Source organism: Crinia signifera, chromosome 1 (assembly GCF_055691185.1).
Source record: "Crinia signifera chromosome 1, ASM5569118v1, whole genome shotgun sequence".
NCBI lineage: Eukaryota > Metazoa > Chordata > Amphibia > Anura > Myobatrachidae > Crinia > Crinia signifera.
The window spans coordinates 275,733,930-275,748,561 of NC_139217.1; the positions used below are offsets into that span (position 1 = coordinate 275,733,930).

General features: G+C 46.1%; 1 protein-coding gene across 3 annotated transcripts in view; it reads right to left on the bottom strand.

Annotated features, from left to right (window-relative positions):
* The window catches only part of ACO1 (aconitase 1), an 82,292-nt gene that overhangs the window by 5,295 nt on the left and 62,365 nt on the right, over nucleotides 1–14,632 (bottom strand). For all 3 annotated transcript variants that reach the window (XM_083184263.1, XM_083184254.1, XM_083184248.1), the window contains 6 exons: nucleotides 14,523–14,607; nucleotides 12,917–13,073; nucleotides 11,355–11,479; nucleotides 10,140–10,244; nucleotides 9,335–9,477; nucleotides 2,268–2,415 (listed from right to left, as the gene is read on the bottom strand). In XM_083184263.1, coding sequence (XP_083040389.1) covers nucleotides 2,268–2,415; nucleotides 9,335–9,477; nucleotides 10,140–10,244; nucleotides 11,355–11,479; nucleotides 12,917–13,073; nucleotides 14,523–14,607 — 763 coding nt within the window. The remainder of the gene's footprint in view (nucleotides 1–2,267; nucleotides 2,416–9,334; nucleotides 9,478–10,139; nucleotides 10,245–11,354; nucleotides 11,480–12,916; nucleotides 13,074–14,522; nucleotides 14,608–14,632) is intronic.

A 14,632-nucleotide genomic window follows, 5' to 3' on the forward strand; every position in this document is an offset into this window, starting at 1 on the left:
CAATTATAAAAGTTGCAAAGATATATTCTTAGAAAAGCAAATGAGGAGAGGGGGCCCTGCTCATGAGATCTTACATTCTAAAAAAGGTATGATAGTTTGCCGAAGCTCTAGCCAATGCACAAAGTGCCCCGTACAATGCAAAATTACTGGAGGAAATCAACTCAGGAAAATCAGCGGTCATATGAGGCCAGTAAAAAGCAATTTTGCTGGTGGTTTGTATTTCCGAGCAGCTAGCTCAGCCAAACCTACAGCACAATTTGGTTTGGTCAGTACTTTGGATGTGTCGCTCCCCTTGTTGCTCTCCTATCTCTGAAGCTGACTCTGCTTTACTGACATAGCTAAGAACTGGAGACCAGTTTCCAGAGATATACACTAACCTTGATTAGGTTGAAGCGCATGTTTATAACATGCTTAGTACTAGAACAATAGTTGTGTGCTTGGGTAATTCAGAGCATTGCTCAGATCTCCACAATCCAGATTATGACCCCTCCTAATACTGACCTGAGACTTGCCTCCAAATTCCTCCTAAACATCTACATTAAAAGTTATGTCAAGCTCTAAAGAAATATTTTTGGACTGTGGGAGGAACCCAGAGGAAACCCACGCAAGCACAGGGAGAATATCCAAACTCTGCAAGTTAGGGCTATGGTGGGAATTTAACCCATGACCTCAATGCTGTGAGGAGGTATTGCTATCCATTACACCATGCCTGCTGCTCAATACACTAATCTTTCAATATGCATGAGGCCACTGTAGATGGAAGCATATTGCTCAAGATCCTAGGTCTGGTTTTCCACCACATAATTGATGTCTGGCACATTCTGCTTGTCATCCTGGGGATCAGCTTCTATATGCAGGGGTTCAACAGCATCCTTAGATAACAGCATGCAAATAGAAAGGTGGTCGATCAAGCTGTAATCTCCAGCTGTAGACTCTGAGGCCAGAATTTGTGCTGATAGTAGTGGAGTACAGATCTGTCCCTGAAGATGCTGAGCTGGGGCGGGAGCTCTCATCCTGTCCTGACTCTGCACTCTGACACATGGCTTACCTGCTGTGGGCTGAACACTTACCAGGAACGGCATCCTTCCCTCTCATTCTTAGTTGCTCCGGCATATCCAGCATGGGGATTATTATAAGGACTAATCTATAAAAGTGTGGTGCCACAGGAGAACTTACACTACTTTAACGGAAAACTTCCAGACTTCGTTTTTTGTACCAGGATTGCTCGATTCTCACAAGCCCTGTCCCTACAAATCTAGAAAAACAAACTTTTTGCCAGCCCCCAATGAGAGATTACACTCTCTGTTCTTTTAATAACTTATTGTGTGGTTTTCACTACTCTTCTCATTGTTTCTAGAGTAGCTCATTCTCCTTTTTCTGCTATTAATAGAGATCCAATATCAATATTTGGCAGATTTCTCAGGGTGCATAAATCACCAACATACATATCTTCTCTTATCTCAAAATATCATCCAACACGACCTCTACGCTCCTCCCAAGATGTGCGTCTCTCATCCACACTCACTACTCGCTCCCATTCCCGACTGCAGGACTTTGTACAGGCTGCACCCACTCTGTGGAATGCCCTGCCAAGCACAATAAGACTCTCCTCCAGTCTCCAAACCTATAAGCGTTCCCTAAAAACTCATCTCTTCAGGCAAGCTTATCAAATTCCAGAACCTTGCATTCTGGTGGAATCGATGCAATAAAGAATACAGTATCTATCCTTATGTATCAATGCCTATTTCCCTATAGATTGTAAGCTTGCGAGCAGGGCCCTCCTACATTTGTACTGTCTGTAAATACCCTGTTTTGTTGTATCACTGTCCCTTTTGTAAAGCGCAACGGAATATGCTGCGCTATATAAGAAACTGTTAATAAATAATCATGCTTTCCCTTATACCCTATTCTACACTGCCTCCATCTAGTAACTGTTGAGCTAGCAGCATACGTAATGTCAAATGCTTTTGATCTTCCAGATGTGCAGTACATCACATACTACACTGCATTATTAGCCCTCAATCTTTTCAGGAGTCCAAAAAGAACATCCTGTAACATCCATAAAGTAAAAGTGTGCCAATTATGGTAAAGTTATAACTTTTTACAGACACGTTAATGGGATTGGGAGGACTAATCATCCTACATCTCAGTGCTCATGCAATGTCCCCCATGTCTCAAGAGAGGAACCAAGCTGAAGGTGGAAGTACAGTACTAGTGTTACTGTGTGACATGGCATAAGGACAACACGTAACTCAATATGTACTTACTGTTTCATTGGAAGGAAAGTGTATCGTTAATGGGGCCTGCTTTTTGATGAACTTGTTGAACAGACGGATGTTAGCAAAGGTTCCTCTTGCCATTATAGCATCATTACCTCTGCGTGAGCCGTAAGAATTAAATTCTCTTGGTGTTAAACTGTGAATGAGATAAATATATAGATAAATAGATAGCGATAGGTAGAGAGAGATAATGATAAAGCAAATAGTTACTATAGCTGGCGTCCCAGCAATTTGAAAGAAGGCCAGTGACTGTTAAATGAAGCAGCAGCAAAAGTGTATTTTCAAGCCGATCAATTAGTAGCAAATGCAGGAAATGGTTAGTGCTTAGCCCATAAGTGTATCATACAGGCATGTAAAAGTGCTTGAAATGTTCCAAATTTAGGGGTATTATTCCCGTCAGTAGTGCAGACTTTAACAGGCTATGCATTCAGTTGTATGAAGGAACGTCACTCCGTTTATAGGGCTGTAATATATGAGACCGTGATTTGACTATCTTCATAAGCTGGCTAGCTTGCGGTCACATGCAGCTTTCATTTACGGATTTTATACAGTATATTGATTGATTTATAGCGCAAGGGGTCAGTGTGACTGTCACACTAATGTTTAATCCATCACGAAGAAATAAGGAATTTGGTACTTACCGGTAATTCCCTTTCTCCGAGGCAGCAGGGGACACTGCAGTCTACACGTGTGGGATAGTGTGGGTGCATTGGAGGAGTCGGCACTTTAAGAAATTTGAATACAGCTGGCTCCTCCCCCCGCTATCCCCCAGCAGACTCCAGTCTTAGAAACTGTGACCGAGAGAGGATAGGGGCCAGGGCTCGATCCCTGGAACAGAGGAGACACTTCGCAGAAGAGAAAAGATTAGCAAGAATAACTCATAACAAGAACTCACAACTTGCAATCGGCAAACATTCAATGTTAAAGTAAAACAACTTGTAAGATGGCAGGAATAAAGCGCTGGGAGGGCGTGCAGTGTCCCCTGCTGCCTCGGAGAAAGGGAATTACCGGTAAGTACCAAATTCCTTATTTCTCCTCCCAGCAGCAGGGGACACTGCAGTCTACACGTGTGGGATAGTACCAAAGCACTAAACCCGGGAGGGAGAGCGCTGAGAATCCTGCAAAACAGCTCTGCCGAATGATGCCTCCTCACTGGCAAAGCTGTCAAACTTATAGAACTTGGCGAAGGTGCTAGCACCCACCCAAGTGGCCGCCCTACAAACCTGTGTGAGCGAAACACCTCTGGCCGCAGCCCACGAAGTGCTTACGGCCCTTGTTGAATGGGCGGAAATCCCTAAAGGAAGGACTTGGTTAGCCCTAGCGTAGGCCTCCTTGATTGTGAGGCACAACCACCTAGCCAGCGTCTGCTTGGACGCCGGCCAACCCTTCTTTCCTGCTCCATACAACACGAAAAGACTATCCGTCTTTCTCCACGATGCCGTTCTGGAAACGTAAATACGCAGAGCGCGCACCACGTCCAAGGACTTCATATCTCGTGAAAGGGCTGGAACCACAATAGGCTGGTTCACGTGGAACGCCGAAACCACCTTCGGAAGGAAACCCAGGCGAGTTCTGAGTTCCGCCCTGTCCTTGTGGAAAACCAGAAACGGGGAACGACAGGAAAGAGCCCCAAGCTCCGACACCCTGCAGGCCGAAGCCAGCGCCATCAACATGACCGTCTTCCACGTCAAGAACCTTAGATCCACCGAATCTAAAGGCTCAAAAGTATCAGATCTTAGGAATTTCAGAACCAACTCCAAATCCCATGGCTCTGAAGGCGGAACGAAGGGAGACTGTATACGAACAACCCCTTTTAAGAAGGTCTGTACCTCCGGAATTAGAGCCAGCCTTCTGTGAAAAAACACCGATAGGGCAGACACCTGGACCTTCAAAGACGCCAGTCTGAGACCCTTCTCTAAACCCGATTGTAAGAACTCCAACAAACGGGAAAGATGAAACACTGCCCTTGGTACTGATCTAGCTTCGCACCAGGCTATGTAGGATTTCCAAATCCTGTGATAATGAGAAGCGGTCACCTCCTTCCTAGCCTTCAGCATAGTTGGAACTACAGACTGCGGTATTCCACGTCTCCTTAACAAGTCGGCTTCAACAGCCACGCCGTTAAACGTAGAGACTCTAAGCCGGGGTAGATGAATGGTCCTTGTTGTAGAAGATCCTGTCTGAGTGGGAGACGCCACTGCAAATCCGCTTGAAGAAGCTTGAGGTCCGAATACCAGGTCCGTCTCGGCCAGTCCGGGGCAATCAGAATTACTGAAGCGGACCCTCTTTTTATGCGCTTGAGCACTCTTGCTATGAGTGGAAACGGCGGAAACGCATATATCAGCTGGAAATCCCATGGGATGGAGAATGCATCCCCCGCCAGAGCTTCCGGATCCCGAGACCTGGCACAATACCGAGGTACCTTCCGATTCAACCTGGAGGCCATCAAATCCATCTGAGGCATGCCCCACCGGACCGTCAACTGATGAAAAACCTCCGGATGAAGGGCCCACTCTCCCGGGTGGAAATCCTGTCTGCTCAGATAATCCGCCTGCCAATTCTCCACGCCCGGCAGAAACACCGCAGAGAATCGGGGGACAAACGCCTCGGCCCATTCCAAGATAGGACGCACCTCGCGCATGGCAGCACGACTTTTGGTTCCTCCCTGTCGATTTATGTATGTGACCGCAGTCGCATTGTCCGACTGGACTCTTACCGGATGTCCCCTGAGCAAGTTGTGTGCCTGACCCAAAGCACACCTGATTGCTCTTAATTCCAGGACATTTATCGGAAAACTTGCCTCCTGGGCCGACCACCGCCCCTGAAAAGTCTGGTTGAGAACAAAAGCTCCCCAACCCCTGAGGCTGGCGTCGGTGGTCAGTATCGTCCAACTGCATGGACTGAAACTCCGGCCCTGGAGTAAATTGGGAGTGTGAAGCCACCATTGAAGTGACTGACTAGCTGCTCTTGACAGGGTAATCTTCCCGTGTATCTGTAGATGCGACCCTGACCACTGTGACAGTAGGTTCCATTGGAACGTTCTGGTATGAAATCTGCCGTACGAGATGGCCTCGAAAGAGGCTACCATCATCCCCAGCATCTTGGTGCACAACAGGATCGAAACTCTGCCGGGAGCTAGGACCTGTCGAACCTTTGACTGCAGCGCCGCGATCTTGTCCATTGGAACAAGCGCCGCGATCTTGTCCATTGGAAATACCGCCTCCTGCGCCGTATCCAGAATAAGGCCCAGAAATTGAAGCCTCTGTGTTGGATTGAGCTGAGATTTGCCGAAGTTCAAGATCCAACCATTTTGGACCAGAAAAGAACATGTGGCCAGAGCGTCTGCTATCAATTTGTCCTGAGAAGAAGCCTTTATCAAGAGATCGTCCAGGTACGGGATGATCGTTATCCCCTGTAACCTGAGTACCGCCACCATGCAGGCCATGATCTTGGTAAAGACCCTGGGAGCGGACGACAGGCCGAAGGGCAGAGCCCTGAACTGGAAATGAGAAGCCTGCATTGCGAACCTTAGAAACCTCTGGTGAGGTTCCCAAATAGGGACGTGCAAATAGGCGTCCTTTATGTCTAGCGACATAAGATATTCTCCCGGTTCCAGTGATGCAATCAAGGACCGTATGGACTCCATCTTTAACCTGTTGTAACAGATGTATTGATTTAAATCCTTGAGGTTTAGGATAGGCCTTACGGAGCCGTCCGGTTTGGGGACTACGAACACATTGGAGTAAAACCCCTGTCCCCTCTGATGTTCTGGCACCGGTATGATTACAGAAGCGTCCAAAAGCTTTTGAACTGAATCCTGTAAGGCCTTTCTTGTCTGATCCAGCTTTGGAAGGCCCATTGGAAAGAATCTTACTGGAGGTGGCGCTGAAAATTGAAGTCTGTATCCCTGTGTAATAATTTGCAAGACCCACTCGTCCCTGCAGTGAGTCTTCCAAACCTGAGGGAACAACAACAGACGAGCTCCCACCCTGGACTCTCCCACTAGAGCCGGAAGACCGTCATGCCACGGTCTTGTCGGAAGCCTTGGGCTCCTGGCGACGTGCTGGGGCAGCAGCGGCCGCTGCTGTTCCCGCCCCTCTACCTCTGCGACCTCTAAAGGCCGTAAAACCTCCTCTAGGCCTGCCTCTAAAGGCCGAGGAGCCTCGAAAGGACCGAAAGGACTGAGTGAGGGACCGCCTCTTAGGTGGAGGAGCGGCTGTAGGTAAGAATGTAGACTTACCCCCCGTGGCCTGGGAGATAAGTTTATCGAGCTCTGGCCCGAAAAGCATATCCCCTGTGAACGGCAAGGCTTCAACGGCTTTTTTAATTTCAGCCTCAGCCTGCCATGACCTCAACCAGACCGACCGTCTGGCCACCACAGCTGACGCAGAAATTCTGGCTCCTAGAGTCAAAATGTCTGCCGCTGCCTCACCTATGTAAGTTGAAGCATCCCTGATGCCTTCCGCCATAGGCAACAAATCTGCCACAGGCATATTTTGCTCCAGACCAGCCACAAGCTCAGCAGCCCATTGCTCCATAGCCCTGGCCACCCAAGCAGAGGCCAAAGCAGGACGCAAAAGGACCCCTGCCGTGGAATAAATGGTCTTTAGTGAGCAATCTAAACGCCTATCCTGCGCCTCTTTCAAAGAGGCCACCCCGGGGACAAGCAGAGTGGCTCGCTTAGATAGCCTGGATAGCGAGATATCCGGAGTGGGAGGAGTCTCCCACTTGGCCCTGGATTCAGGAGAGAAAGGATATAGTGTCCTTAGGCGAGCTGACACCTGGAATTTCCTATCCGGACATTTCCATATAGAGAGGAGAGGAGAGTCTAATTCCTCCGAATCCGGAAAACACAACTCCTGTCTTTGAGAGCGTCCAAAAATGGACACCTGGGGAGTAACCTCAGGCTGCTCTAATTTCAGAGTGGACCTAACAGCTCTAATAAGCCCCTCCACACCCTGTGATTCATCCTCCCCTACATCCAAGGGTTGGATATCCTCCACAGGGGGAAGAACCTCTCCTTCCTCTATAATATAATCCTCATGGTCTGAATCATCAGCCAAAAACAGAGAGGGCATAGCCTTTCTTTTAATTACAGCAGCAGCCGAAGGTCTCTTAGCAGGACCTGCCATAGACTGAGTTAAAGAGTCCACTGACTGAATTAAGGATTGAGCCCAAGCAGGCTCTGCCGAGGTCAATCTAGAAAGCTGAGTCTGAAACACCTCTCTATCCTTCCTAGAGGCAGCCATTTCAGCATTCAGATTAGACAGCAATGATTGCAGCACCTCTGAGGAAACAGCAGCTGCCTGCACAGGTGCTGCAGGAGCAGCAGTAATTTGAGAAGCCTTATAGCAAATCTCACAGAGGGAACACCCTCTAACATGTTGTGTGTATTGCTGCTTACAGCTCTTGCAGGAATAAACCTTCAAAGCAGCCTTAGATGAAGTTGCTTTTCCTGCCATCCTGCCCAGTAAATGTAACAATACTGACAGACACACAACACCAGTCACACAAGAAACACCCCAAAATACAGCCCAACAGCAGGGAAATACCCAGTAAAGTAGCCCTGAAGTCTGGCAAGTTACAGGGGAAGAGGAGCCAATTAATAACCCCCGATTCTTGTGTGTGTAATGTACCCCTTAAGACTTACAGTGTCCCTGTAGTCCGCTGGGGAGCGCTGAGCTGCACAGGTAACAGAGGTCCCGTTTTGTACAGCAAACTGCAGAGAGAGAGAGCACCGCAAAAGCCACCTCACAGCTCAAAAGCTCAGAGAGAAGAGAGAGAAGCAAGCTCCGCCCTCCTCTCTTACGCTGAGGCGCGAAATCCAAGCCCACCCCAAACAGCCGGCATACTGGAGGGTGCGCTGACGTCACCACCGCGACTCAGCTCTCTCTCTGCCACCGACCATCGCGCTTAATGGCCGCCCCCTGTCTGGCGCACAGCGCCCTTACTTGTCACCGGCGTCCCTGGAGTTCGGGGGAGATAGCCCAGGACCCGCGACGCACACCGCATGCAGCTGCGGGCGGGTCCCCGGAACGGAGGCTCCGGTGGCTGGACAGTGGAGGGAGGCTGCATGCAGGCCCGACCATGTCCCTCCAGGGTCCCACGTCGCAGACAGGCATTCCCAGCCTGTCTGTGTCCAAGTATAAATAAAAAATAAATAAAAAGGAAACAAAAATCCTAGTCTCCTTAGAAGACATAGCCCGGGAGTCCGACTCCTCCGGGCACTTTTTCTAAGACTGGAGTCTGCTGGGGGATAGCGGGGGGAGGAGCCAGCTGTATTCAAATTTCTTAAAGTGCCGACTCCTCCAATGCACCCACACTATCCCACACGTGTAGACTGCAGTGTCCCCTGCTGCTGGGAGGAGAAAAGACCATGAAGTGAGTTCAGGTTTGAGTTGGTATGTAGCCTAAAGGCAGGCAGAGTGTAAATTTTTAAGCCTAAAGGTCATCGCTGGGGGGAAAGCCGCTCAGTGCATACACACTGGGCGGCTTTTCCCGGCAATGTCAATGGGGGGCGGGCGGCTTTCCATAGCACAGCGCTATGCAAAGCTGTCCAAAGCTGCTCATCTGCTGGTAATAGAAACAGATGAATGGCTCTCCCGGCGATGATGCGGGCGCACACATCGCCAGGCCGTACACACTGGGCGACTTTGAGCTGGTCAAAACACCAAGTTTGAGAGACTTTCAGCTCAAAATCACCCAGTGTGTATGGGCCTTTCCATATAGTTAAACAGACTGATTTGTTATTAAAAAGATATTTTACAATTTTGGCTTGCACACTAAAGAAGCAAAAGTATCACATAAAATACACAGAATATACAATCGAAAATACAATTTATATTCTACATTTGTACAACATTTTCCAGTCCTGCTCGGTACCCAGGAAAGATTCCCGGTAACTGGACCCGGGTACAGCAGTTTCCATGCTGGTGCACTTTCATGTGCAATAACTTGGGATTTTCACATCAGTACAAAAGGGCATAATGGGAATTGTTGTAGGTACATAAAAGAAAAGTGCTTGGACTATTAGTGACAGATCATTTACTACTTACTTTCTGCTGGTTAAATAGCGAGCTGCTGGACTGTTTCTTGCAATGTTCCCAGCAGGAGAAATGTGGTCGGTAGTTACAGAATCACCCAGGTTTAGGAGAACAAAGGCATCAGTGATGGGTTTAGGAGGAACGAGTTCCATGGTCTATTAAAAAAAAAGAAAACATTTTGAATATTGTGCAGCAGATAAGGAAACAATCTACCAGGTCCAAGGACATAGCCAAACTACAAAGCACTAGATGCATAACGGGCCAATTCAGGTCAGACTGCTGGTGCGATGCATCCCACAAAGTGCTCATGTTCAGTACTACGCGCATGCACTGGACCCGTAATGTGCATATGCAGTACAGGTCTGGTTGTAGGTTGCAGTCCAGCTTCAGACTGTCATGGATTAGAAGTCGGATGACATTTGGGGGTTGCACCAGCCTCAGTGGGGGTGGGGGATTCTGCCCCATTAGGACTGTCTCTGTTTCTTAAAAGGAAGTAGAGTTGCTGCGGCTGGCTTGCATTTCCCCATGGGTGACACAGCTGGCCCAATGTGTCGCAGATGATCTGATGCTGAGTCCACAGATACATATCGTGCCAGTAACGTAGCAGTAGAAGTCACACCCTACTGCATTACCATATTAAGGGGTTATCGCTGCTGCTGCCATGTAAGTAGAAGGTATAGTACCTCCAATCATATCTGAATCAGGACCCATATGCATACCTTATTATTAGGCATATCTAGTCACACTTCAGTTTCTATTTTTTTTTTAAAAGAAGAAGTTTAGAATACATTTGTATTAGAATAGAGGATGTGCATACCAAGTTGTCAAAGAAAGGTGGAGATTTTATGTAGGTTGAGTTGGGATCCCAGGGGTATAACTGATCAGTAGGTGCTTTCAAATTATTCCAGCTCTCATTGACTTTCTGTAAAACAGGAAATTGAATGGTTTCTTTCTGGCATTTTGAATGTTAGTCATGTATAGAATACAAAGCTATACTTGCATTTCACGTTTAGCTGTACAGCATTCTAATAATTTGAAGTAGACACAATTTAGGGGCAAAACATACAACTGAAGCTGTGCATACACTACAATTATCTGGCAAACTGTCCAATCTGGCTGGTTGGGATGAATATCTGCCAATTTAACAATAGAAAAATTACAAAACAGTCATTGGGACAAAATAGTTATGCCGGTACTTATGTACTAACTGGGCTGCCGATTTTGAAATCGGGTCCATCGCATCGCATCCGACCATATCGCATGCGATGCGATGCCCCGATTTTTCCATAGGATTCCATGTTAAAATGGACTGAGTCCATTTTAACATGGAATTCAATGGGAAAAGGGGTCCTTTTCATACCCCTACTATCCAAGTGGGCATGGAGTTGGATATAACCCTGTGGCGAGCGTAGCGAGCGTAGCAAGCCCCGCGAGGGGACACAGAATACCGTTCGCTCGCCACGCTTCGGGCTCGGAGGCTCGCTACGCTCGCCACAGGTTTATATCCAACTCCATGCCCACTTGGATAGTAGGGGTATGAAAAGGACCCCTTTTTCCCATTGAATTCCATGTTAAAATGGACTCAGTCCATTTTAACATTGAATCCTATGGAAAAATCGGGTCATCGCATCGCATCGCATGCGATATGGTCGGATGCGATGCGATATCGCATCGCATTTGATTGTATGCCTTAAGTTAAGGCATACAATCAAAAAATCGGCAGCCCAGATAATACATAAGTACCGTTATGCCTGAATGGCACTTGTCTGAGTGACTGTTTTTGTCCGTTTCCAGATTTTGGGAACAACTTACATTTCCTCCCATACAGTACCAGACTTTTATTCCATCCAACCAACTAGTTAGATGAAATTGGTCTAGTGTATGGTCTGCATTAGAATAATAAAAAATATTGTATTTGGAAAGTATTGATTTCGTAATAATTTGCCTTCCCTGTGGGAGAATATGTCCACACTATTTTAAAGAGTTGAAAGGAAAAAATAAAATAAAAAAATTGGATAAAGATAATTCATACCTCAATTTTTTCATACACCTCCTTAAACATTCCCGGGATAACGTATTTGCGCTCCACAGCCTGTATTTCATCCCTCGTGGGCCATATGTCTCTTAGGAACACTGGTTTACCATCTGCATTAATACCTATTAAATATTGTGATAAAGGAGGATATTATCAGGTAAATAGTTTCTGGGAACTGTTCAGAGTGACATTATGATGTCAAGACATGCTGAAGTACATAGAACACAAAACAACTAAAATGGTACTTGTGTTCATTTCACAAAGACTCTGTTTTTTCCACCATTGTATCCTTTGTTGTAAGTATTTCCTGACTACTAAGCAGCATAGAACTAAAAGTAAGAAAAAAAGACTACCTCTTATTTCGTGGTAGATATACTAAAGTTTCGGAGAGAGATAAAGTACCAGCCAATCCACTCCTGTCATTTTTCCCAAACACAACCTTTAACATGGCAGTTAGGAGCTGATGACTGGTACTTCATCGCTCTCAAATGATTCGTACACATCTCCCTTTGCATGATGAAGTGCATAATTTAGAAACTCTTACCTCAATGCCAGTATCCATTCCAATTCAAAAGGACTCCCCTTTTACCTACAAATCCCTCAACATCAAGCCTTCATACATGTACTTTTCCTCTTTGATCTACACCTTGCATCCTCCCTGAGCAAGGTTCACTCCTATCTACAAAGCCTTCTACTGTGCTACTACCTACATTTAGGTTATCCTACCACACTTGATCAGACTTTCCTACAGCCTGCAAATCTTTAGACATGCTCTACAATCCCATCACTTGGGATCTTATTCTGGTTGAATCACAAGGTTGCGAATTTCGCAGCCTTGCGAATCCACCAAAGGCTGCCGGCCGCCCCCCTCGCACGCCGCGATCCCCCGCATGGCTGCGAATGGATGGTTTGCATAATCATCCATTCAGAGCTGGGGAGAAATCATTCCATGGTCGATAACAATCAAATGATGTCTCCAGCGCTCGCAGATCAGAGATACCTCTATGGTGTCTCTGTTCTGCAAGCACCCTGTGCGAGAAACAGGCGCGCGCATCACCAGGCGATTACCATGGGAATGCCCAGCAGTTTCATGGGAACGCCCTTAAAATGCTGGGTGTTCCCATGGGCTGCGCCCCAGCTGCTGCCCCACGCTTGCACTGCTAGGTGCGAGCGGGACGGCGAACATGTAGACTAGAATAACCGCTTTTATTAATGTTTACCTACTCTCACATATAACACACACACACACACACAAAACCATCTTTATGGAATTTCCACATCAGCATACTGTATATTCGTGCTACAAAAGTCTTGCAATCAGTGGGGACAACCACACTACCTGGAACACAACAATCAATTTAGGGCTGTAAACAAAAATCATTGACTCCAATGCACCAATGCTGGCAATAGTAGCAACTTACATCCCCCTTCCCCACTCTTACTGAATTGACCCCTGTCTAACTAAGAAATATGCAATAAAAAATGAATAAGATCCAACAAAATAAATGAATAATGCACTGAAAGCTGCCAATAGATAGGAGTTTAGGGAATGGGATTACCTAAAGGTTCCTTCTCAAAGTCAATTCTGATGGTCCCAGCTATGGCATAAGCAATGACAAGAGGTGGAGAGGCTAAGTAGTTTGCACGTGTGTTTGGATGAACGCGGCCTTCAAAATTTCTGTTACCAGATAACACCCCTACTGCAACTAGGTCTCCCTGTGGGGAAGACAATCAAATATCAACAAATTGAATTATAACTCATACAAAAAAAAATGTAAATAAAAAATGCTCTAAAAATAGATATTTGATATTCTTTATTGTCGAAATGGTTAGTTTAGGATCATTTTCATGACAAAAATAAATGGATTTCTTTTTTATGTAAATTACTTTGTGATGTTTACTTTAAAATATAATTAGTGTAATAGATATTAAAAAGTAGATCCAAGTGGAGTGTGGCTGAAATGAGCAGCATGCATCTGTGCGAGCTCCCCACCTATATTACCGTTTTTCCGTCCTTACAGTGTTGTGCTGATTACTGGTGCCATGGACTTTCCCTATACCCAGATCCCCCTTAACCCTTTCACATCGTACCTCGGACCCAGGTTATTGCATGCTCCTGGGGAGGGTTATATGCTCACCGCCAGGGCTGGAACTACTGGCGGTGCAGAGCACCGGGGCCCAAGCCAGTTCATGGGACCCGCTGCTGTCTGCACCAGGAGCCGAAGTTTGTCTGTTTTTTTTTTATAATTTACTAAAGTTCGATGCACAGATATACCTCCACATAGATACAGATAGTGGTAGATGCTCAAACCAGGGGAACCAATGTCTTGATACCCCCACATAGGTCAGAAATTAGATGTGCTGTAGGGAAAATGCACTAGGTATGTGAATGAGGTTGTTCAGACATATTGGGGTCCATGATATTTAGGCTGACACTTTAGCCAGTGTGTACCCAGCATAACAGTCATGCTACAGGCAGTATTTGAGTAAACTGAGTTAGGAGCTAATTGGCTTGTAATGTATCTCTCTCTAAGATTTAGTGTATCAATCCCTTAAGCTGATGTGTACCCATACGATATATCAGAGCAATGTAAGGTAGAATGGAACGATCCTGGATCCATTCGTCATTACCTTACATGGCACCGCATATGTTATTGTCAGTGCAGCATGACCAACCGAAAGATACTGACAACGACTACAGGAGCGAGCAAAGTGACACTGAACAATCCAACCAAAAATGTGTTCCTTCTTGCCGATTGTGTGGCTTGGGTACCAATTGTTAATAATGCTAGTGTCATAGTAGCATTGCTTTATCTTCCCCAACTTTTAACTTGTACAATGTGACTGGATCATATTTCTTGCAGTTACTTGTCCTGTCTGTATTGGTCTATCCTACTCTTCTGCACTGAAATGCTGTTTGGCCACTTCCATCTAATATTTCCTAGTTGGGACTGCTCATGGCATTGTGCATGTGTTGTGATGACTCTGTGCTTCTATTACTCCTACTTTGGTTTCATTTGCACAATTTTCATTTAAAAAAATAATTCATAAAGCAGGATCTAATGACTTAAGACCGATTCCTTTTAAGAGCCAGATTGTTTAGTGGAAAACTGTACTAAACAGTATACTGTATATACACATCTCAAAATCAATACCATACTCTACCTGAGTAATGGCATCCACAACGCTTTCAGGCAAGGGACCACTGTTCCCAATACAAGTCATACAACCATATCCTACAACATCAAAGCTGAAAAAAAAACAAAATAATACAA